The sequence below is a fragment of the Podarcis cretensis genome (assembly GCF_951804945.1).
Source record: "Podarcis cretensis genome assembly, chromosome: 14".
In the NCBI taxonomy this organism is placed as follows: Eukaryota; Metazoa; Chordata; class Lepidosauria; order Squamata; family Lacertidae; genus Podarcis; species Podarcis cretensis.
The window spans coordinates 5,941,649-5,963,951 of record NC_137183.1 but is presented as its reverse complement, the minus strand read 5'-3'; the positions used below and the strand labels follow the sequence as shown (position 1 = coordinate 5,963,951).

At 44.7% G+C, this 22,303-nt stretch overlaps 2 protein-coding genes across 4 annotated transcripts in view; both read left to right on the top strand.

Annotated features, from left to right (window-relative positions):
• Positions 1-1,545, top strand: part of LOC307202688 (retrovirus-related Pol polyprotein from transposon opus) — a gene marked incomplete at its 3' end in the record, with an annotated part of 137,491 nt that extends 135,946 nt beyond the window's left edge. The window contains exons 3-4 of the mRNA XM_079952854.1: positions 1,150-1,165; positions 1,319-1,545. Of these exons, the coding sequence (XP_079808980.1) occupies positions 1,150-1,165; positions 1,319-1,545 (243 nt within the window). The remainder of the gene's footprint in view (positions 1-1,149; positions 1,166-1,318) is intronic.
• On the top strand, positions 1,399-20,974 carry MINDY2 (MINDY lysine 48 deubiquitinase 2). 3 transcript variants are annotated; one of them, XR_013833046.1, is made up of 10 exons: positions 1,399-2,463; positions 6,943-7,000; positions 9,680-9,771; positions 10,551-10,709; positions 11,609-11,711; positions 12,777-12,919; positions 13,929-14,102; positions 14,898-15,095; positions 16,106-16,225; positions 17,393-17,530. XR_013833046.1 is itself a non-coding variant. In XM_079953291.1 (9 exons), exons 1-9 carry the CDS (start codon positions 1,576-1,578, stop codon positions 17,516-17,518), a joined length of 1,941 nt encoding a protein of 646 aa, XP_079809417.1. In that variant the 5' UTR covers positions 1,400-1,575; the 3' UTR covers positions 17,519-20,974. The 3 variants fall into 3 exon arrangements, 2 of the variants coding, with proteins under 2 accessions (XP_079809417.1, XP_079809418.1); XM_079953291.1 differs by lacking the exon at positions 16,106-16,225 and having other exon boundaries at positions 1,400-2,463; positions 17,393-20,974; XM_079953292.1 differs by lacking the exon at positions 16,106-16,225 and having other exon boundaries at positions 1,402-2,463; positions 9,680-9,744; positions 17,393-20,974.
• Positions 20,975-22,303: the final 1,329 nt, after the last annotated feature.

Below are 22,303 nucleotides of genomic sequence, written 5' to 3'. Positions count from 1 at the left end.
GCTTACAAAATAAAGAGCTACTTGGAGAAATCGCTGTGCCGTCTGCTATGTCAACCCACAACTTAACAGTACCACTGTATTGTGTTTGCATCAGACTCTTAACTTCAGGGTCTTGGTTTCAAACCCCGCATGGGAGTTGGACCAGATGACCCCCCCAATTGCAGGGGGTTGGACCAGATGACCCCCCCAATCCCCATGGTCCCAACTCTATGATTCTGTGAAAACATTTTGCAAAGAGAACTTTGCATTAGGCATGTTTGTCTCTAGCTAATGCAGCACAAGGGGGTAGATGTTTCCATTGAGGATTTATTCTAATTGATGACTCATTACTGGAAAGTCTAGCAGAGATCTCTCACAGAACGAAGATGGACCCTAAGAACACAGCGTCTCAAGCATTGGATGGAGGCAACAGCAGGAGTAGAAGTTAACTGTTTTAACAAGCAAGTTACTTAGGATCTGGGACCAGCGAGAGGAAAGCTTTTTGAACTTGTAATAAACAAAAATCTGCCCTTGTTCCCTTGTGGGGGACACAAGAGCCTTTATAGAGTCCTTTGTAGGTTTTCCATCAGTCGGAGAAAATAACAGAGGCCAACCAGAGAATATTGAGAAGCAAAGCAGCTAGTAAGCCTGATCTTTATTGAACTGTTGCAACAGGCGGCTCTCCCCACAAGCAGGAGAGAGGAGGAGGACCCAGAACCAATGTGTGTTGGCCCTTATATAGCTCAAGACCACCCCTCCATACATCATACCTACATCACAGAAAAGGTGGTCTGCAACAGAAATTTGAATGCTGTTGTTTTGCCTTATCTGATTGCCTTTCCTGGTAGTCTGGCCATTCCTTTGAGATGGTGATTTCTTAATTCCTGAGACAATGGGAAGGTTCCCTCACCCCCCCCTCTCCTTGCAGAGGAACACTTGGTCAGCTTGGGAGTCAAAATGATTTCAGGACTGTTTTCCTGTGCTGCTTCTGACATGTGGTTTATATATTTATGTATGTGTTTGGTTGGAACATTTATGAAATATATAAGACCTTCAATTTTTAATTTCAAACTGCATTAAGGATTTCAAAGAAGACTTGGACAGCATCGCTAGTTTGTTTAAAAACCAATGCGTTGCTCTGTGTTCTGCAACTTTTATTTGTTAATAAAGCTTAAGACTGTTTGCAGTAAAGCTTTGACACACATTATTGAGGCGGAGAGCAAACTGATTTCTATTCTGCTCTGCACAGAGGGGGCTGGAGCTGCGGCCCTGTGTGTGTGTGTGGGGGGGTGTCTGTCTGTCTGTCTGTTTCCCCCAACGGCCCCCCTGTGTCTATCAGCCCCCTTGACAGAGGACTCCCCACCAAACCGCGCCCTTTTTCGCACGCGTCACGCGCATGCGCCCCGCAGCCAGCCCCTCCCCCGGGCAGGGCGGGGAAGGGGCGTGGCCTCTGCCTGTCATGGCGTCCGAAGGCCGCTTGAGCCAGAAGCAGCCGTCTCGGTCGCGGCGGCGGCGGCGGCGGCGCTGCTCATGCTGCCGCCGCCCGTAGCGGAAACGCCTCGCTGACAGAGGGAGGGGAGCTGTCCGCCGAGGGCAATGGAGGGCCTGGCGGAGCTTCCGCCGCCGCCGCCGCCGCCAGCTTTGCTTCCTCCCGCCCCGCTGGGCGCGCTCGAGCGGGGCGGTGGCGGCGCCCCTGAGGCGAGTCGCGTCTCCCCTCAGGAAGAGGCGGGAATCGCCTCAGAGCCTGACGAGGCGGCGGCGGCGGCGGCGGCATCTGAGGAGACGCGGGAGGAGGCGGAGAAGCAGCAGCGCGGGGCGGGAAGCTCTTCGACGGTCCTCTCAGAGGCGGCCGCGTCCCTCGCTTCCCGCCTGGAAGAGCCGCCGCCGCCGCCGGTGGCCGAGAGCGCCCGAGATGCGACGACGCCCGAAAGCCCCTCCCAGGCTGAGGCGGCCGCGGCTCCCTTCCCAGGCAGCGGCAGCAGCAGCAGCAGCAGCGGGGTGTCGGGGCCCGGCTCGCTGAGCCCGGCGGGCGGCGGGGAGTCGGCGAGCCTGGCCGACTCGCTCGGCTCCTTCTCCAACCTGCCGTCCTGCGACGGGGCCAGCATCTCCGACCTCAACGGCGGCGGCGAGGACGACGACGACGGCGACTCCGAGGAGGCGACGGCGGCGGCGCCCCGGAGAGCCCCTGTCGCCGGCGGAGAAGACGACGGCGACGACGAGGATGGAGTCAGCCCTAGCAAGGGGGCTGCGGCAGGAACCGCCGCCGCCGTCGCCGCCGCAGCCTCCTCGTCGTCGTCGTCCTCCGCCTCGCCGTCGCCGCTCCTGCTCCTCCCGCCGGGCGCCAAGGAGCGCTTCCCGGGTCAGTCGGTCTACCACATCAAGTGGGTGCGCTGGAAGGAGGAGAACACGCCCATTATCACCCAGAACGAGAATGGGCCCTGCCCGCTCCTGGCCATCATGAACGTACTGCTCCTGGCCTGGAAGGTGCGTGGCGGGGCTGGGGGGGAAGGACCAGGCCAGCTGCACGCCTCGCTGGCCTCCCGAGGGACAGGCAGCTTCCTAGATAAACTGGCCAGGAGGGCTGTCGTCTTTCTTTATCCTTTCAGGGGAAGGGCCCCCTGGCAGGGGCAGAGCACCTGCATTTTGCATTCAATAAGATCGTGGGTTCAATCCCAGGTACCTCCAGGTAGAGCTGGGAAGCACTTTCACAGTGGCATCCTGGAGATCTTTTGGGCAAGAGGATGAGTGTGATCCCTCTTGTAAGGCTGCTTCCTCTGTTACATGTGTGGATGTCTTCCCTTGTCTGCCATGCCCAGGAACTGATCACCCTATGTGCAGAGGTGCAGTTGCACCCAACATTATTTGCACATGCGTGACATCACTTTGGCATGTTCCTTTGAGATTGTCAGCAATCAAAGAGATGGGTTAGTGCGAATGCCCCCTCAACATTCAGCGGGCAGGGCATGCTGACCACAGATACTGAGTGGGCCTCCTGGAGTTGGCACAACTGCCTAGGTGAATTTCTCTCTGGGTATGGGCAGAATGCAGGTGAGATAGCTACTTTAGGAGGCTGATGCTGTGAGGTTGGAGGCACAACCTGGGACCTACCCTGTGATGCAGCTCCTGGAATGACACTGCCTCATTGCCAGAATTGAAGTAAGGTGCAACTTACTTCACTCTTGCTAGTTGTTTCTGTACATAGCAAGGGTCTTTCCCTTTGCCTCAAGCGGCAAGCCCTGGCAGGGTGCCTCTCCTTTGGAAGTTTTCTACAGCTCCGCAGTTCGTCTTGGGAAGGTAGAGAGTCCCAGGTTCAGTATCATACTAAATAGGATCTAGTTTGCACATGGTTAACCAAGCTATAGTTTATTGAGCCTGCACAAGTGTGCTGTCAGAAAGGAGCTCAGACCCAGTTTGCTTCTCCCTGGTTCTCTTAGTTTAGTGCAGTGTGCTGCTAAGCCAAGGTTTGGCTTGTCATGTCATCTAAACCCAGGCTCACAGTTAAGCTCTCTTCTTAACCTCAAAGTTGTATCAAGAGTCTGGGTTTGGACAATGTGTTAAGCCAAACATTAGTTTAGGTGTGACATGCACCTCACTGAGCTGAAGACTGGGAGGGGGGAGCAAGGCAGCTGTGATCTCCTCCATGGGAGTCCACACATTCATCCTAAGCCCATGTGAATGCATTCTATACCATCTAGCCCAATATTGTTTGCTGTGACTGGTAGCTACCCTCTAGCCCAGGCATAGTCAAACTCCGACCCTCCAGATCTTTGGGACTACAATTCCCATCATCTCCGACCACTGGTCCTGCTAGCTAGGGATGATGGGAATTGTAGTCCCAAACATCTGGAGGGCCGGAGTTTGCCTGTGCCTGCTCCAGCCTCTCAGACATGGGAGAAAGTTTATTCCCACCATCCGACCCTTTTTAACCTGTGGTGTAGGAAGCTGAAAGTGGGACCTTTTGTTTGCAAAGCTTTATTTGCTGTTGAGGTTAGGTTTCCCCCCATACAGTATGTTGAAAAGAACCAGTGCTATTTTTCTAGAAAAAGAGGTGCTGGAACTCACCGTGAACACCTCCCTTCTTCTCTAATAATAGCAGTGGCGCCCACCTGAGAGATGCCTGAGTTCCTGAGGTGCCGGAACTGAGTTTCTGTGAGTCCTGACTGACAAAAGCCATACAAAGAACATATGAAGCAAGTATCCTTAGGCACAGTCAGACCTGTCGTCCATCTATAGTCCTGGGCAATTTCATCTGACAGAGATCTATAAACTATGCCCCTGTAGCTAAAAGCAGAAGAGCATGTATGTATGTGTTCTGCCACATAATTGTAGCCAACCAGCCCCTCACATGATGACTCCAAATGTTGCTGCCACTTGGAGGAGCTAATAGCAGGTAGTGGTCCAACAGGCTGACTCCGTCTAAGGCAAGCAATGAGAGAGCCAGCGTGGTGTAGTGGTTAAGAGCGGTGGACTTGTAATCTGGTGAACTGGGTTCGCGTCTCCGCTCCTCCACATGCAGCTGCTGGGTGACCTTGGGCTAGTCACACTTCTTTGAAGTCTCTCAGCCTCACTCACCTCACAGAGTTTTTGTTGTGGGGGAGGAAGGGAAAAGGAGATTGTTAGCCTCTTTGAAACTCCTTAGGGTAGTGATAAAGCGGGATATCAAATCCAAACTCCTCCTCTTCTTTAAGGTCTGTGGAGGCGCAGGAATGGACCTTGGTAATCTTTCATAATGTGGCACCCTGTGCAAGGCCAACATTTGGCACCCCAAATGGATCTTCTCAATTACGGATTTCCTCATTTTTGTGCTCCCTTGGCTTGGTGCTCTGTTGCGGGGAACCACCTGTACCACCCTAAATCTGGTGCTGGGAGGTGTGAAATGACACCATTTCTGTTTTCTCACCTCTCCTTCTGTTTTAGAAGCCATAACTCAGCTTTTGATTCCATGCTGTGATTACAGAAGGTTCCAGGTTGACCTCCCATTAAAAGAATTTTGTCTGTTTCCTTAATACCCAAGACACTGACAGCCAGTTAGAATACACTAACAGTATTATTCTTGCTAGGTGGCTGACTAGGTACAGAAGGAAGCTAACATTTATTTTTTATTCTGCTTTTTAGTCCCAAGAGGCTTTACAAGTAGCTTACAAAGTGTTCTCAAAATAAAGTAATCTAGTATGACTATTTTGGGTACAAGAGAGAAGCTAGTTTTGAGAAGGGCTGTGATTGCCTTTAGCCAAAGATACTGAAAGGAGTGGTAAACTGGGAGCAAATGATAAGCTCTTCATGTTTATCATGATAAGCTTTTTCATGTTATCTCCAATTTGATCAACTACTATTAGATTAACTTGGGTTGGTCTGAAAAGGGTTTATTATCCTAGTGGTAAAAATCAATTTGGCAGTAGAATTGCAGCAGGGAGAAATTTCATTTTTGTGCTGTTGCAAGCCTCACACAAACAGTTTCTTTGCATCTACACTTTCTCATTAAGTAAAACATGAACTATTGAACATTGGCTTCCTGTTGGGATATTGTTTTCAAGAATAATCCATTTGTTACCTGCCGAGTTAGGGGGGGTAGTGTTGCACAAAACGTTGCAGGTGTAGTATAGTAGGAAAACACATACTAAACCCTACTGACTTTTAGTCCCCTGGCTAGTGCATGGGGCAAGAGTGTGCAAATTCCTTTCAGCTCTGTATATCTATTTGCAAGGTGCTGGAAACCTAAATCAAGCTTGTTTCTCAGACAGCACTGTTCAGAACACAGAGAGCCGTTGCCAAACAACATTGTTACAAACAATGTGATACAAAATGTGATATGTTCCATCTTGGAAACCAAGTTATTTGCCAAACAAATCTTATTCTGGAAATGCATGCAGCATCTTACAGAAATGGAAATAATTATGGTCTCCATATACAGTAAAGGAATGTGTACATATGGCATCCTTTTATGTTGAACATTAACTTCTCCATTTGAAAGTTTCCATGGAAGAGAGAATTACTTTGTCAACTAATGCATCTTCTTTAACCTTACTGCTGCCTGAAACATTCCATTTGCAATCTGTGTCCTCGCTATTCTTCTCAGCGTTGTTAATGTAGCTTTGAGCAGTAGTTCAAACATACATTAACAGCTCTGAGAAGCATAGCAGTTCAGCAGCTCAGATAATTTCATCTGTAGCCCAACATTCAGAATCTTAAGTGATGCTGGGATTTGTTTCCACCAAGAGACCCAATGAAATTCAAGTCTTCCTGAAAGACAGTCCTATGCATATGTTGCCGTAATATCACTTGCACAGTGACCTAGCCACACACTCTATTCCAGTCTGGTAAGGCTCTTTGGGTCTCAATTGTGTACCAGGTGTTGATGCAGACTTTATATAAATTGTTGAAAGTTGCACATCATAATGATTTCGGTAGCTTCTGCATTTGAGGAGACATTTATGTTTCTTTGCAATCACAACAAAAAACAGGTATGCAGTGCTAATGCTGCTGACTACTTGCAGTATGCTTATATAGTTCTATATAAAGGAGTAACCTCTGTTGACTGAAACGTAAACACCAAGGGACTTATTTTGGAGCCTAAACTTGTGAGGTGCTTCAATATCAAGGACAACTAAATACTAATACTGCTTTTCTGAAGTATATAGAACTCTTGTGGTAGTAAAAACAATCCATGGAAAGAGAAGTCATCAAAAGAATAATAATATCTTCTGCAGCTTTTCCTAGATGTAGGAATTTGGAAGCAGCAGAGAAATGTGTCTCTCTCACTTGGGGAGTTGACCTTTGTACTTCTTGGTGATTTTTAATATGGTTTCCAATAGTTGATAGGCAGGCTTATTTCTACATGTAACAAAAATATCTGTGGCTCTTGTACATCTACAGTGCAAATTTGGATATTTAACTCTTACAAACTTTTATTGTCTTTTAAGTACTGTAGAAAAACAATTGAGCTTAAATTCTCTTCTCTCACAGGTGAAACTGCCACCAATGATGGAAATCATAACTGCTGAGCAGTTGATGGAATACTTAGGTTAGTACTAATAACACTGCATGTGTAATTTGTATTGAGAAAAATGGTTAATTCCTAAGCAAGGATTGTTTAGAATCTGGCAGGATAGCCTGCTTGGCAGTAGTTGAACATTTAAATTAGCCTTGAGCCTGTTGTTAACTTTAAAATATCATGGGTGTAGTCAGCTTGTGGGTTGGAGAAGCCTGGCTATGCTAGAGTGAGAGGATCCTTGGACACTGAGGGACTACTTTAGAAGCTATACATAGCTTCTAATTATTGGGGCCCTAACTAGCTCACCTTTGCCTACTAAGGACTATTATTTCTCTCTCCTCCCACTGGCCCTTCACTTTGGATCTTGGCACATGGTTGGGAAACAAGGGCCTGGGGATTTGTACCCTACCCTTCTCACTGATTTGGTTAGTTTGGGTGATGTAAGACTGCAAATGTTATTTCTGTTCTTGCATTTTGTCTCTTTAAATTTGAAAAGGAAAATATCCCCAACACTTGCTACAATTGGCATGATTTCTATGGGAAATCAGATTTTTCTTTAGTTAAAATGGAACTGAGTAGGCTAGAAGTAGCATTCACAGTCCAGCAGTCCTGAAATGTATTGGTTCATTCTGCAGAGGGAGTTCAGCGGCTCCACTTTAATTTCATAGAATGGATTTGCAGGGGCCATGACTCATTCTGCCCTTAAATACTTCAGAATACTATAGACTTGTTTGGTTGTCTCTCCAGGGAATAATTTAACAGCTAAAAATTGAGGGATGCTACTCAGTAATATAGGATGCACTGATTGATATATACTGTAGAAATATTATAGCAAGGGGCAGGGAACCTTTTCTGCTCCCTTTAATGGGATGGGAGTGGGAATTCCTTTTGGGCTGCATGCTAGCCATGGGCTGGTCCAGAGCCAAAAGAAAGTGGGGCCACCCATTCTCTCCTGGCTTATGTGGTGAATGTGGAGGAAAAGAAGTGGAAGGAAGAAGTGAGCTTCCCAAAAAGGGGAAGATCAGTCACTTCTTTCAAGTAGCTCACTGTATTTCTGTACTGGAGGAGGAAGAGAGGTGTCTTCTTTGCTGCCCTGCAAGGCAGCACAGTGGGCTTTGGGGGGTCTGAGGAGGAGAGACTAAAAGCAGGTAGGGAATGCACCATGGGCCAGATGTTTTGGCAGCTCTCCACACTTGTTACAGAAGAAGTAATCTATTGGTTGCTCTTTAGGTAGTATTTGTTTTTGTGGTTGCTAATTGGTGATAAAAGGTTGATACTCTGGAAGCAAAATCTAGAATGCACAATTTTAAATATTTTACATTACTGAAGAATACAACAGTTTGAAGTGTTAAAATAGATGTTAAAGCTGATATAAACAAGAAGAAGCCACTCAAAGTTGAGTGGGGAATGTAAAGCTCAGGCAAGCATGATTCAGGGAGAATGACTCTCTTGCCAAAGCTTAATCCAGGCTTCACCAACCTGGTGCAGTCCCAAACATCTGGAGGGCAACTCTCATCAGCTGCAGCCAGCAGAGCCATGTTGAGGTTGGGTGGGGCTGATGGGAGTTATAGTGCAAAACATCTAGAGGGCTCCAGGCTAACGAAGGTTAGCTTAAATCTTAATGTTTTCCCCACTTCATTTCTCTCTCTCTATTTGAGTTAATCATAGAACCATAGAACTGTAGAGTTGGAAGGTACACTGAGGATCATCTAGTCCAATCCCCCCCCCCCAAAAGCAGGAATATCAACTAGAGCAGGCACCACCAACCTTTGGCCCTCCAGATGTTTTTGACTACAATTCCCATCATCCCTGACCACTGGCCCTGTTAGCTAGGGATCATGGGAGTTGTAGGCCAAAACATCTGGAGGGCCGAAGGTTGGGGATGCCTGAATTAGAGCATCCATGACAGATGGCCACCCAAGCTTTGCTTAAAAAGTCTCCGCTGAACAAGAGTCTGCCACCTTCTGAGGGAGTCCATTCCACTGTCAAAACAGCTCTACTTGTCAGAAAGGTATTCCTGATGTTTAACTTGAATCTCTTTTCTTGTAACTTGAAGCCATTGGTTCTGGCAGCCTTTAAGATATTTGAAGGTGGCTATATTCACTCCTCTCAGTCTCCTCTTACCCAGCTCCCTGCAGCAGTCCTCAGAAGGTTTGGTTTCCAGACCCTTTATCATATTGGCCACCCTCCTCTGCACACATTCCAGCTTGTCAATATCCTTCTTAAATTGTGTTGCCCAGAACTGGACACAGTACTCCAGGTGTGATCTGATCAAGGCAGAAATAATCACTTTTGCACACCTTTGGAGGACAAGTATTGGACACTCTTGTATCTAATAACAAAAGGCTCAACATTCCAGTTACCAGAATGAATCAAAAGTTGAAATTGGCAGGTCAAAGTACAGGTTTTTAGAAAAACTAATTTTATTGCAACAGTTTATTCAGCATATAAATACACACCTTGATTTGTCTCATAAATTCCAGCTTTGTCTTTCAGGGCATACCTGAAAGGAAGCTGACTCATGCTACTAAGCAGCAGCTTTCTAATTTGGGGTATTTGCTTGCATCTTTGCAGCCTCTCACAACTAATCTCCTCTAATTGATAGGTTTTTTTTTTCCTGTGAAAGAACCAATAAAGCTTTAACAAGATTAGATTGCTTTTGATTATAAAGTTCCAGCTTTCAAATTAGAATCTTTTGTTTTCTTATAGGGGACTATATCCTTGATGCAAAACCAAAAGAAATATCTGAAATTCAGCGCTTAAACTATGAGCAGGTAATAAATAACAAGCTCTTCTTAAGAGTAAGTGGCATTTTCTAGTAGTGAATTAAACCACTTAATCTCTCTCCCCTCCCCATTCATATTGTAAAGTTAAAGCATCTGTTTAATCATATTAAAAGCAAGAGTAAATCAATGGAAGACAGACTGCTACATTAAAGAAAGAATTATGCATTACATATAGCAACGTGAGCTACACTCTTTATCTTGTTTGTGAGATGAAATTCTTTAGTGAATTAACCTACAGTTCTTCTTTCTGCTAAAGTCTAGTTAACAAATGATAGGATAGCTTAATTTTTCTCTGTAATAAGTTTGTTTTCCATTACTTTCATAGAATTTTTAAGTAATAAAAAACTTGAAGGGAGTAAATTAGCAATAAGAAATTTGCAGTGAGTTGAGAATTTCCTGATTCTCCTGAAAAACCTGAAGCAGTTAATTTTTTAATGATGGGCATTTGCTAACCCTTGGTAGATTTCAATATGAATCAGTAAAATGTGTTAACTGTTATTTATTTGTTAAAAGCTCGTGGATATTATTGCTCTCAGAAACTATGGTTATAAGATTTGGACACTTTATGTCCTTTGGCAATGTTTTAACATATTGGTAAATGAGGTTATAATCTGATTATTGGTCAAGTCTCATCCTACTGTAAATGATATTTTTTTTATACTTTCTACTGTCTTCATACAGCATTAAGAACTCAACAGTTTCAGATTTTTTCTGTAATCTGCTTTTAAAATATTGTTAATACTGGTATTGTGTGTTGACTGATGCAAACAGTTAAGTTTTCCTTTTTTTGGCAGAATATGAGTGATGCAATGGCAATCTTGCATAAGCTTCAGACAGGTCTTGATGTGAATGTGAGGTTCACTGGTGTACGAGTGTTTGAGTACACACCTGAATGCATAGTGTTTGACCTTCTTGATATTCCATTATACCATGGATGGCTAGTAGATCCCCAGGTAAGCAAGGAGAGGGGATGTGTTAATCCTATGGGTGTGGTTTATGGAATTTGTCCCCAGCTCAGAGGAGGGCCTGTAAAACAAGTTCATATAAGAACTTAAAGGTAAAGGTACCCCTGCCCGTACGGGCCAGTCTTGACAGACTCTGGGGTTGTGCGCCCATCTCACTTAAGAGGCCAGGGGCCAGCGCTGTCCGGAGACACTTCCGGGTCACGTGGCCAGCGTGACATCGCTGCTCTGGCCAGAGCCAGAGCCGCACACGGAAACGCCGTTTACCTTCCCGCTGGTAAGCGGTCCCTATTTATCTACTTGCACCGGGAGGTGCTTTCGAACTGCTAGGTTGGCAGGCGCTGGGACCGAGTAGCAGGAGCGCACCCCGCCGCAGGGATTCGAACCGCCGACCTTTCGATCGTCAAGCCCTAGGCGCTGAGGCTTTAACCCACAGCGCCACCTGCGTCCCTATATAAGAACTTAAGTGAACATTTAAAAGCTACAATGGATAAACACAAAGATAAATATAGTAACTAAATTTTTAACAGATCCTAAACACCACTAAAAGTGCATCAGTACAGCTGCCTTCTTGTAACTAAGAAATAGCATGGAAGGTCCAAAATGTGGCTTTGAGGAATTGCAGAATGTGGGTGCCACCACAGCAAAAACCTTTCCAGTAGTCACCCAGCTCCCTTCCTAAAAAAGAATCATGCAAAGAATGATACTGGTGGATGGGCAGTTGCATATTGTTTTAGTCATCATTGTGTACTGGAAAATACGTTATATCATTCCACCTGTGTGTGCCATCACAGTAGTGTGTTTTTAACTATTGGTAGCATTAACTTGTCTTTCTCATAATAGACACAAAATATCAGTCAAGCTTGGTGTACCTTTTCTCTCCCCCACAGACTGCTGACATTGTGAAAGCAGTTGGTAACTGCAGCTACAATCAGCTGGTGGAGAAAATAATTTGTTGTAAGCAGTCAGACAACACTAAGCTAGTTGATGAAGGTGGGTGAATTGCTTAAGAATGTTAGAAAAACACTATTTGATCATATCAAATGTCCAACTAATCCAACATCCTTTTTTCAAACATGGACCAGTCAGAAGCATTAAGACAATGCTGTCATTCTTCAGCAACTGGTAGCTGACATGAATAGAATCCATAAGAACTTAAGGACCCTGCTGGGGCAGACTAAAGGCCCATCCAACCAAGCATCCTGTTTCCCATAGTAACTAACTGAATGTCTCTGGGAGGCCCAGAAGCAGAGCATGAAGGCAATGGCCCCACCTGGTTGTTTAGCAGCTTCCACAGTTATAAAGCCATCTTGGTGACATGCATGAATGAGGCATATTGGGGGGAAATCTCTGATTTTAAGCATAGACCTATTGAGTAGAATTCAACTAAGTCCTGCTCAGAGTAGACCCACTGAGATTAATGAACAATTAATGTCCAGTAACTTAAATGGGTGTGCTCTGAGTCGGACTAGCATTGAATAGTCTGTGACTGCAATCCAGTGGCCACTTAACCTAGAAGCAAGCCTGTAACTCTGCTTCACAATCAACCTCTTCATCTCATTTGAGTCTAGCAGGCTTTGTAGTAATTGAATTCCTTTTTATTTTATCAGCAAACCATCCTTAACTCAGCTGTTTTACACTGAAATTGTCTTGTCCTCCATGCGGTTCTAAGCTGACACTCTCAAATTTTCAGATAAATGTCATGCTTAGCTGGGTACTACAGTACAGCAGGTTTAGGCCCCAAATATCTGAAATATGCCTCCTTAATACCCAAGAGTCTGTACTGAAGATAAACAGGGGGGTTCCTCTTGGTATTTCCACTACCCTTCATAATTTTTGGGTGTGTGTGGCCTGGGAGAGGGTCTTTTCTGTGGCAGTTTATAAGAGGTGTCTCTGGCATTGTATAGTTTTAGCCATATGCTGAAGAAGCACCTTTTTACACAGGCCTTTGACTGTGTGTGTGTGTGTGTGTGTCTACCCTATTTTCTTGACTGTAATTGTTTTAAACTGATTTTAATATTGTATTTTAAAATTGCAGTAACCCACCTTTCTTCGCAGGTTCCATAGCAGAACAGTTCCTAAACAACACAGCCACTCAGTTGACCTACCATGGGTTATGTGAGTTGACTTCCACTGTTCAAGAAGGAGAACTATGTGTGTTCTTTAGAAACAACCACTTTAGCACCATGACCAAACATAAGGTATATGGCTGTGAACAGTTTCTGTATTTTGTCTGAGCTTGTTAACTAATGAAGCTCATGAGTTTGTGGCCTGCTCCTAGTTGATGTCCATTTGCCCCTAAAGTGTCATGTGGCTGCTTTGCCCGAGAACAGGGATAAGGAACCTGTGGCCTTCAATATGTTAACTACTAGTCCCATTGTCCCATGTCACTGACTATGCTGGCATCCCTGATCTTTTCCTATTGAGGAATGTGTGTTGGCTTCTAAATGTGTTTCCTTTGGCATATTTTCAAACTCCACATACATGTATGCTCAAGTAGTTCAGTTTTAATCTTCTCTCTAGGGTTGTAGCTGTGACTTGATGATCAGCCTTCTTTTACTAGAATCCTGTGTATCAAAATGTACAGCCAATGAATTAAGTTGATATCCACATCTGCACACTGCTATGCCATTAGATAGTGCCATGTCTCCTTGAATCTCCGCTGGGTACATTCAGAGACTATAGTGTGGGGAACCTGCAGCCCTCCAGTTGTTAGACTATACCAGTGTTTCCCAACCTTGGGCCTCCAGCTGTTTTTGAACTACAATTCCCATCATCCTTGACCACTGGTCTTGCTAGCTAGGGATGATGGGAGTTGTAGGCCAAAAACATCTGGAGGCCCAAGGTTGGGAAACACTGGACTATACAACTCCCATCATCCCTGGCCATTGGCCATGCTGATGGGAGTTGGAATCCAACAACTTATGGCAAGCTGCGCTTCTGGAGGAAGTATAATAATGCATGAAATAGTCGCAGATGTGAAATTTTAGCTGATATCTATAAACTGATGATTGACTATGGAAAGTTGCATAACTGTGCAGCAAGGTTGCAGACTCCACAAGTATGGCTCCTAAAGCTAAAAATACTCAGGAGATGGTCACTAACTTCATCCCAAACAATGGACATGGTATTAGCAGGAATCAGCGCTCCCTCCCCCATCCAAATTAGTTTCCAACAACACATGTGTAAAAGAATTTCCTTTTCGTTTAGGGCCAGCTTTATCTCCTGGTGACAGATCAGGGTTTCCTTACAGAAGACAAAGTTGTTTGGGAAAGCTTACACAATGTAGATGGGGATGGAAACTTCTGTGATTCTGAATTCCATCTACGACCTCCATCTGATCCAGAAACAGTATACAGAGGACAGCAAGATCAGATAGACCAGGTAGATTTGCTTTGCCTTTTCAGTACTTGGGATGGATGCAATTTCCCCACTAGCGCTGTATGTAAATCGTGCCTTGTGTCAGCCTCCTTTTCCCTCTTGATTCTCTGAAAGCAGAATAAACTAGGCAGAACTCAATGTCTGCTTCAATTATGTAGTCATGTAGCATAACATTACGTTTCTTAAGAACCTCAGTAGAGTCATGCTGAATCAGACAGAAAGCCCTTCCTTTTCCAGTATCCTGTTCCCCACAACAGTGAACCCGATGCCCCCGGGAAGCCCATGAAGAGGGCAACAGCCCTCTGCACTGCTGTCTTCCAACATTTGGTGATACCCAGAAGCATGCAGTAACATTTAGCCATTGAGAGCCCTATCCATGACTTTGTCTGATGCCCTTTTAAAGACATCTATAAGGACACTGGATTATTTGAAATATCATTCTCTGTCCTTGAGATCTTGAGGGCAGGCAGAAAGTATCTGAGGGATGCCTTTTGTCCATGATATCCGGAAGCATGAGTTGAGGATGGACAAAAAGCCTGCTAGATTCTGTACACTTAAAGCTGCTGAGTGATCCAGCAGTTACAACTTGTAACCAAGTCAGGGCTGCATGGTGCCCAGCAATTTTTTACTCAGTTCATTGTGGAAGGAGGCTTCACACATCAGCTTTCATGCAGCTGCTGAAAGTGATATTTCTTTTGATTATGGAGGAAAGCTGAAAATTTGGATGGTGGATACAATCTCACTGGTTGATTGTATGGTGCCAACTAAAGCAGTGTTCACCATGGATTTACATAATAGGATTATCTGATGGCATTATCCTTGCAACAAGAGCAGCAAAGCCAAGACATTAATTGGGAGCAGATACCAGAAGGAATCAGTGACCTTGAACTTGCCAAGAAACTTCAGGAAGAGGAGGACAGACGGGCTTCTCAGTACTATCAGGAGCAGGAGCAAGCTGCCGCTGCCACCGCTGCTGCCACTGCTGCTCAGGTTCAGGTATGGAAGTTTGGTTCCTGGTGGCCCTTGTATTCTGCCAGCAACTTTCCTCATAGTCCTGTCTTCTGCATGCTTGCATGGAAGCATTTCCTGTTGAGTTGGTTGGGGCTGTAGCTCAGCGACAGAGCTGGGAAAGTAGTGCTGGGAAAGACTTCTGTCTGAAACCCTGGAGAGCCCCTGCCAGTTGTTGTAGACAATACTGAGTTCACTGGACCAGTGATCTGACTTTAACTGTTAACAGTTCTGGAAGTGTAATGCTGAAAGGCGAGGTATAAATTTATCCAAAGAATTCTGTAGCTGGACAGCTGATGTGAGGTATGGCTCCATCTGGGGCAGAAGTCCTTAGAACATAGATTAGGGTCTGCTTTGAGAGGCCTTCCTGAGGACTGCAGGGACCAGGTCTGCCTACCATTGTTTGGCATAAAAGTGAGTTGCTAGAGCCTGTATCCCCAGGGCCCATTTGCAATTTTCTCCAGCAAATGCACACATCACAAATCAGTGGACACTCGGGGGTTGTTTTCTCCCTTGGGAGTAAATGGGGCCTGTTGCGCCCTCTGAAAGGCCCAATGGAATGTGCCGTGGCAGTGGCAGGCTCTGTTGGGCCTTCCCACTGCAGTGGCGAGCTCCACTGGAGCCCATTGCAGTGGTGGGAGGGCCCGACAGAGAGCACATTGCAGCCACAGCAAGCCCTATTGGGCGTGACAGGCCTCCTCCCACGGTGTGACATTGCACGTTCCAGGCTTCCACAATGTTGGGGGGAGCCTGGCATTCCTGCATAGACCTGAAGGGGTGACCCTGGTAAAATGATTAGCCATGTTGGCTGCTGGCACTGAGTAGTTTTCAATAAAAATAAATAAATTCTTAATTACATCAAAAATAATTGACAATATGTAAAATTCAGTTGGTAGCTGTAGGTTTCACACCCTGAAAAACATACATGATTACTGAACAAATGCGGAACACACAGTGCAAAATCTGTAAATAATGCGAGGGAAATTTTTATTTTTTAGATTTCACTTATGGATGAAATTGTTTCTTAGAGGCTGAGGATTGGTCTGTCTTCTGCATGTTATACACCAATATATTCCTAATTTAGCCTGCTATCTGACACTGATCACATATCTATTGAGGTAACCTAATGTAAACTAATGCTTCCCCTCCCTTTTCATCTATTGGCATATTTTCTTTCAATGACATGGACTTTAACATGGGGTGTTTGGTACCATCTTGGGGGATTAAGGTACTATTTTTTATAGTTAGTGTCAAGCACTGGACTCCTAAAACCCCGGGGACCAGCCCTTGTTGGTTTAGCAGGTGCCAAGCAACCACAGTTGAAAAACCAACCCTGCAAGGTAGTGCAGCTGCCACCATGACACTGGTCCAACTAGGCTGGACCAGGAAACTCCCATAACATTACCAGATATCGCATGACATACACTGGGACAAGAGCAAAAAACCAGACTGTCTGTTCTTGTACCTCTGGTCCACAAAAATTGTTCAGTAGCTATGAAAACTGGATTCAGTAATAAGGCTTCCAAAAAAGCTACATCAGGGTTGAAATGGTAGATTTATTAAAGTACCGGTAATTAAAAATAATAGCATAAAATCAAACCTGCATATTCTGAAAATACAATTAGAAAATACAGTTAAGAGTATATTTGGGAATTACAAAATAGAACAAAAACAGCAAAGCTCACTTGTCCAGCTGCATACAAACTGCTAAGAGCCATTTGTCCCACAGAAACTCAGCAAATAGCTCACAAGTGTGGCAATGGTGCTGCGAACAAAGATGTGAGGCAACAGACAAAAGAGTAAAGGCAACTTCATGAAATGGATCTAGATAATCTGCTTCATGAAGGCCTGCCTGAAGCTGACAAGCCACCTTTCCTAGGAATGGAACACAAAGTTGTTAGGCTATCTTTCTTTGTCTTTATGGTGGCACATGAATCACTTTCTTTGCAACAAGTTCACACGGAGTGAATTCTGAAATGAGTGGTGGGCCTCCAGCTTCCAGAAAATGAAATGTGAAAATTCCTAATGGGGTGGGGAGTAGTTGGGGACAGTACACTCCACTCCCTTGTCCCCCCTCCAATGATGAACTTGGCTGGCTGGTCACCATTTGATGTTCAGCAGGGCTTGGTCCAGTGTGGACAGTATCTCTTAATTGGCCTTAATGAGTGTTTCTAAGCATAAATGATGCCTGGCTGATCTGTTCTGAGCCTTTCTTTGCCTGAGCAGTGGATGAAAATACTTAAAATAAATAAGCTGCCTTTCCCCCTCCCCTTTCCTATTGATAGCAAGTGCAAGGAGCTGCGTCTCCATCAACTGGAAGACAATCTGGGAGTAGTGAGCGGAAAAGAAAAGAACCTCGGGAGAAAGAAAAAGAGCGAGAGAAAGAGAAGAACAGCTGTGCCATTCTATAACAGGAGGGGGACTCTACCTGGACCCAAGCACATATCCTTGAAACACAAACAAGGAATTCTAAGGACTCCAAGCTCCACATGCCGCCTGTGCCTGATAGCCCCACAGAGGATGGTGCCCCCAAGACCATTGAAGTCATGCACGCTCTCTTTCAGAGGGATTTGAATGAGGCTGCCTCTGCCTTCAATGCATTGTGAGAAAATAACCACCTTTGTGGAGGGGGAGTCCACACTGCCACAGGTTTTGACCTGTTGGAACATAACTAACTCAAAATATTTGTTAGTAAATCTGCTTGTCTCTGTGATGAAAGGAGTTAAGTGGTTCTCATATTGGGCTTCTGCCAGAGGTCTGTACATCAGTTGCCACAAGAGGACCATTTATGGTGTGAAAGTAATCTTTCAGGCTTCTGGGCATCTCGCAGCCTGTAGCTCACCTGTTTTATTGGCTTTTGGGCAGGGGTCCCCTGAGCTGTCTTCAACCTAGGTGAGACTTGGGTCTGAAAAGTATTGGTTAAGATTACTCAGAAATGGCAAGAGAAATGGAGGTTTGTACCATATTTGAGTCAAGCTCACCATTGTACTTGGCCCTTTTCTGTTCAATACGGATGAGTGAGACCAGAGCTGTTCTATTATTTATTGATCTCCTCTATGTAGGAGTAGGTGACTGGAAGGAAAAGCTGATGTGCTGTAATCTGTGGAATTAAAATTGCTTGATATTTGCCTCGCCCCCCCCCCCCTCACCCAAAGTACCTTGGATGAGTAATATGAGGATGTGTGTGATTATATGCCTTATCAAGTGTACTGTAGGTAGATAATCTGTATCATGTCCATGCAGCTCTAAAGCACACTTCCACAGAGTATGAAAATTGTTCCACTACGCTCTGGGGCTTTGGTCCTAACTGCATATGCGAACGAATCTCCTGGATTTTGGTGGGACTTACAAGGCAGTTATGGAGGGAAGGAGCTTTGAATATTTGGAAAAGATACTTGGCTGTAAACACTTAAAGTAGAACTTTGGGGAATCACATTTTATAGAGGACAGCATACAAATGAACATGCTACTTCTCATAGTACTGATAGTATTGAATGTTACTGTCAGAGGGAGGAAATTCCAGGCCATCCTCACTAGGAAGGCGTTGGCCTTCATCCTTTTGATAACTTTATATTTCAGTCCGTAGAGGCTACTTGCTACAATCACAAAGCCTGGATAATTGCATCTATAGATAAACCTCATCCCTGCCTAACATTCAGTGTGGCAATCTTTCTACTGAGGTGGTTGGTAACAAGGTGCCATTGAAATGGGGGGGGGGTTGGATGCTTTCCCCCCTGACGTTCCTCTAGGAGCAAAGAGTCCAGTCTAATAATTAGATGCCCTGTTTCTAACTTCCATTTTGCAGCAGCACCAAAATACCTTAAGTCTCAGATGAGGGGGAGGTCATGCCCTGAAGTTAGTTCTAGCCAAAGTCATTTCCATGAGAGATGCCTGCTGCTTGACAGAGTGTGTGTATTTGTCCCCTTTAAATTAAGTCTAAAATATTGGCCTTCAACCATTGGTCTGAAAGGTAAACATTTCTGGCAAACTTGTGAACAAACATGGAACAAACAGAATGGCTTTATTCAGAACTGAATTTACCCTTGTATTGCATAACATTTTAAAGAGTATCTCTTCTTGTACTATTTCAAAGTATCTTATTTCACATATGCACATTACCCTAACCCTCTGTTAGACAATAGTGCCATCTTACATTATGGTTGAGATTTTAACACATACGTTAGCACAAAGCTGTATCAAGGCTTTTCTTTTTGCAGAAAAAATGCGAAGGTGTTTACATTAAGTGTACGTTTGTACCATTTCCAGTCTGTTTTTACATTGGCAATTGCAATAGTCAGTCATAGTGAAGGAAATGCCTGATGCTCCTATTCATTGTTCCCTCTTCATTTACAGTAGGGTATGACTCTCTTGCTTTTATCTGAATATCAAGGAAGTTAGATTTCTATGATGTGGCTGGTGTTGTGGAGTCAGAAAGCTCCAGCAGATGGAGGGCCTGCTGTGTGCAATGAGCTGTGAGTTCCTCCCATTAGGCAAGAGGTAGTTTCTAGGAGGGCTAGCTCTGAGGTCATGCCTGGCCTTACGTTGACAATCTCATACTTTGGTGCAGCATGCAGAACCTTTTCAAGATGTGGATTTGCCCTAACAGCATGATCTTACCATTTAGGTTTTTGGCAGACTTGTGTGGTTGGTGGTGGTGTTCTGAGAGCCTCTGAGAGCTGCGGAGAGGAAAGATGGAGTATCTATGTCTTCTAGCCCTAACAACCCAATTTTTAGCTCCAGGTCTATTTGCTTATATTTGTGAGTAGCTGGTGGGCATAGTAATAGGGGCCATGCTGTGTTGTTGGTGCTCAAGGCTGCATACCTCTCCATAAGGTTGCTGCCATTGATGGGGTTCCTGATCATTCCTGCAAAGACTTAGCCTAGGCTTTTAACTTGCAAGCAAAATCAAGTTTAACACAAAAACACATGCTTGTCATGTATTTCCCTTCTGCTGCCTCTTAAAAACAAAACATCACATCACTTCCAGAAGACTTTATTATGTAGAGAGTGAAGGGTGTGGAAAGACTTAAGGCCCTTAATGAACACAGGCTTTTGCCTTATCAAAGCTTAATAATGTAGAGCAGGAGTGTAGGATCTTTTCTTTTTTGCTGTGGCTATGTAATTGATGTTATAAATGCAGAGATTCATCAATGTCACCACTTAAAGCACTGCCAAATACTTCTATAATTTTGTAAAAGGCACTTATGTGTAAGACGTTGCTTTTGAAAAAAATCATGACAGTTGTCCTAAATGGCATCCTTTAACAATTAGAATGTCTTAGTTCTCTTTCACCGCAGCTGTTTTTTGTTTTGTTTTTGCCTTATGGCTGTAGAGCGGGAGTGAATGTTGTGCAACCATTGTGGCTGGGGCCAATCGTATGGATTTTTCTCTTTATTACTGGCTGGCAAATAGCACACAAGTCCACCTCTGCCTGCAATGGCAGTATTCAGAAACACAAGCTCCCACTGCGTGGGGTAGAACCACTGAAAGCTGGTTTCCCATATGGCTTGCTCAGTTAGTGTGTTGCGGGGGGCAGTATCTGTCTTACTCCGTAAATACACGTATGTGCAACCTTCAGGCAGCAAATACAGCAGCACTTCCTGGCTTCTGTCCATCTTTAGATTCCAACCCACATATCTCAGCCACAGGCTGGCTTCTAGTTGATCAGATACTTTGCATGGATTTACACTGTGATCAGCAGCTAGCTGTTTTCTGTTGGATCTTGTCAACCTACTTTGATGTATTGAGCTGACAACTGTTGGCATTCTCACTGTTTTCTTTCTAATTTTTAAATATATATATTTATAATTTTTAATAGTCTTAAAAGTGACTTCCTCATGTAATAAAAATTGATTCAACTGCTGAAATGACTCATGGAGTATTTAAGCAAAGAACAAAACCCATAGGGGGACAGTCTGGTTTGCCCTTGCTGAACTTGTACTGTAGCATCCTGCTAATTGTGTGTTTTATTGCTTCAGCCTACATCCTCCTCAATGGAACTATTAAAAACCAAAGAGAACCTACACAAACAAGGTCAGAGACACCTGTGGAACAATGTAAATCCTATGATCTAAAAGGTAGCTTCAAGGGCTGGGTGCTGTAGCTTCAAAAGCAATCAAGCTTCCCTTACAGGCAATTTGTAGCCATAAACAAGACCTTGCCCACCATGCAATCCAGCTCCAGTTTGAGGTAGCTCCCAGCAGGTGCAGGATATTATTATTTACCGGTATACCCCGCCAATCTGACTGGGTTTCTCCAGCCACTCTACAAGGCTTCCAGCAAAAAAAGGGGGGAAAGTCAAACATCAAAAAGTTCACAATACAGGGCTGCCTTCAGGATTAATTTCCCAATTATAGCCACATGTGTTACAGAGCAGAGGGATAGATCTCCAGCTGAAAATCTGCATCTACAGCATGTAGAAACATTCTTTGAAAGCAGTTTCCCTTGCTGGCCCAAAGTCTGGCAAGAGCCTTAATATTTTTCTAAAAAGGCAAAAGCTGTAATTTGCAGGATGCTGAATGCTGTGTTCATATTCAGTTATCAGTAGGCTTTTCCTTGATACACATTTCACAGAAAAGACATAGACATGCCAAAAGACAGAAAACCGAAGCAGGCATAGATACCAGCCAAAATTATTAGAGAAGGGATGAGCAAGCTATGCCTCTTTACTAATCCCTGGCCACTAGCAGTGATTCCTGTGGATGAGAGACTCCAACAACTGAAGAGCCACTGTGTTTTCCATCACTAGATGGTGTTTGGTGGTGTTGTTTCTAAAAAAACTAATGGGACGCGGGGGGTGCTGTGGTCTAAACCACTGAGCCTCTTGGGTTTGCCGATTGGAAGGTTGGCGGTTTGAATCCCTGCGATGGAGTGAGCTCCCGTTGCTCTGTCCCAGCTCCTGCCAACCTAGCAGTTCAAAAGCACGCTAGTACAAGCAAGATAAATAGGTACTGCTGCGTTGGGAAGGTAAATGGTGCTTCCATGCACTCTGGCTTCCGTCATGGTGTTCCGCTGCACCAGAAGCGGTTTAGTCCTGCTGGTCACATGACCTGGAAAGCTGTCTTTGGACAAACGCCAGCTCCCTCAGCCTGAAGGCGAGATGAATGCCACACCCCATAGCCGCCTTTGACTGGACTTAACTGTCCAGGGGTCCTTTACCTTTACCAAAACTCTTGTTGAGAAAAAGTAAGTAAGCT

What these genes read in the sequence shown, in the direction of transcription:
- MINDY2 (XM_079953291.1), top strand. Translation starts at nt 1,576, where the DNA reads ATGGAGGGCCTGGCGGAGCTTCCGCCGCCGCCGCCGCCGCCAGCTTTG. An exon ending in GCACCATGACCAAACATAAG is followed by an intron (nt 12,920 to 13,928) that starts GTATATGGCTGT and finishes CTTTTCGTTTAG; the next exon opens with GGCCAGCTTTATCTCCTGGT. An exon ending in AGCAAGATCAGATAGACCAG is followed by an intron (nt 14,103 to 14,897) that starts GTAGATTTGCTT and finishes TTTACATAATAG; the next exon opens with GATTATCTGATGGCATTATC.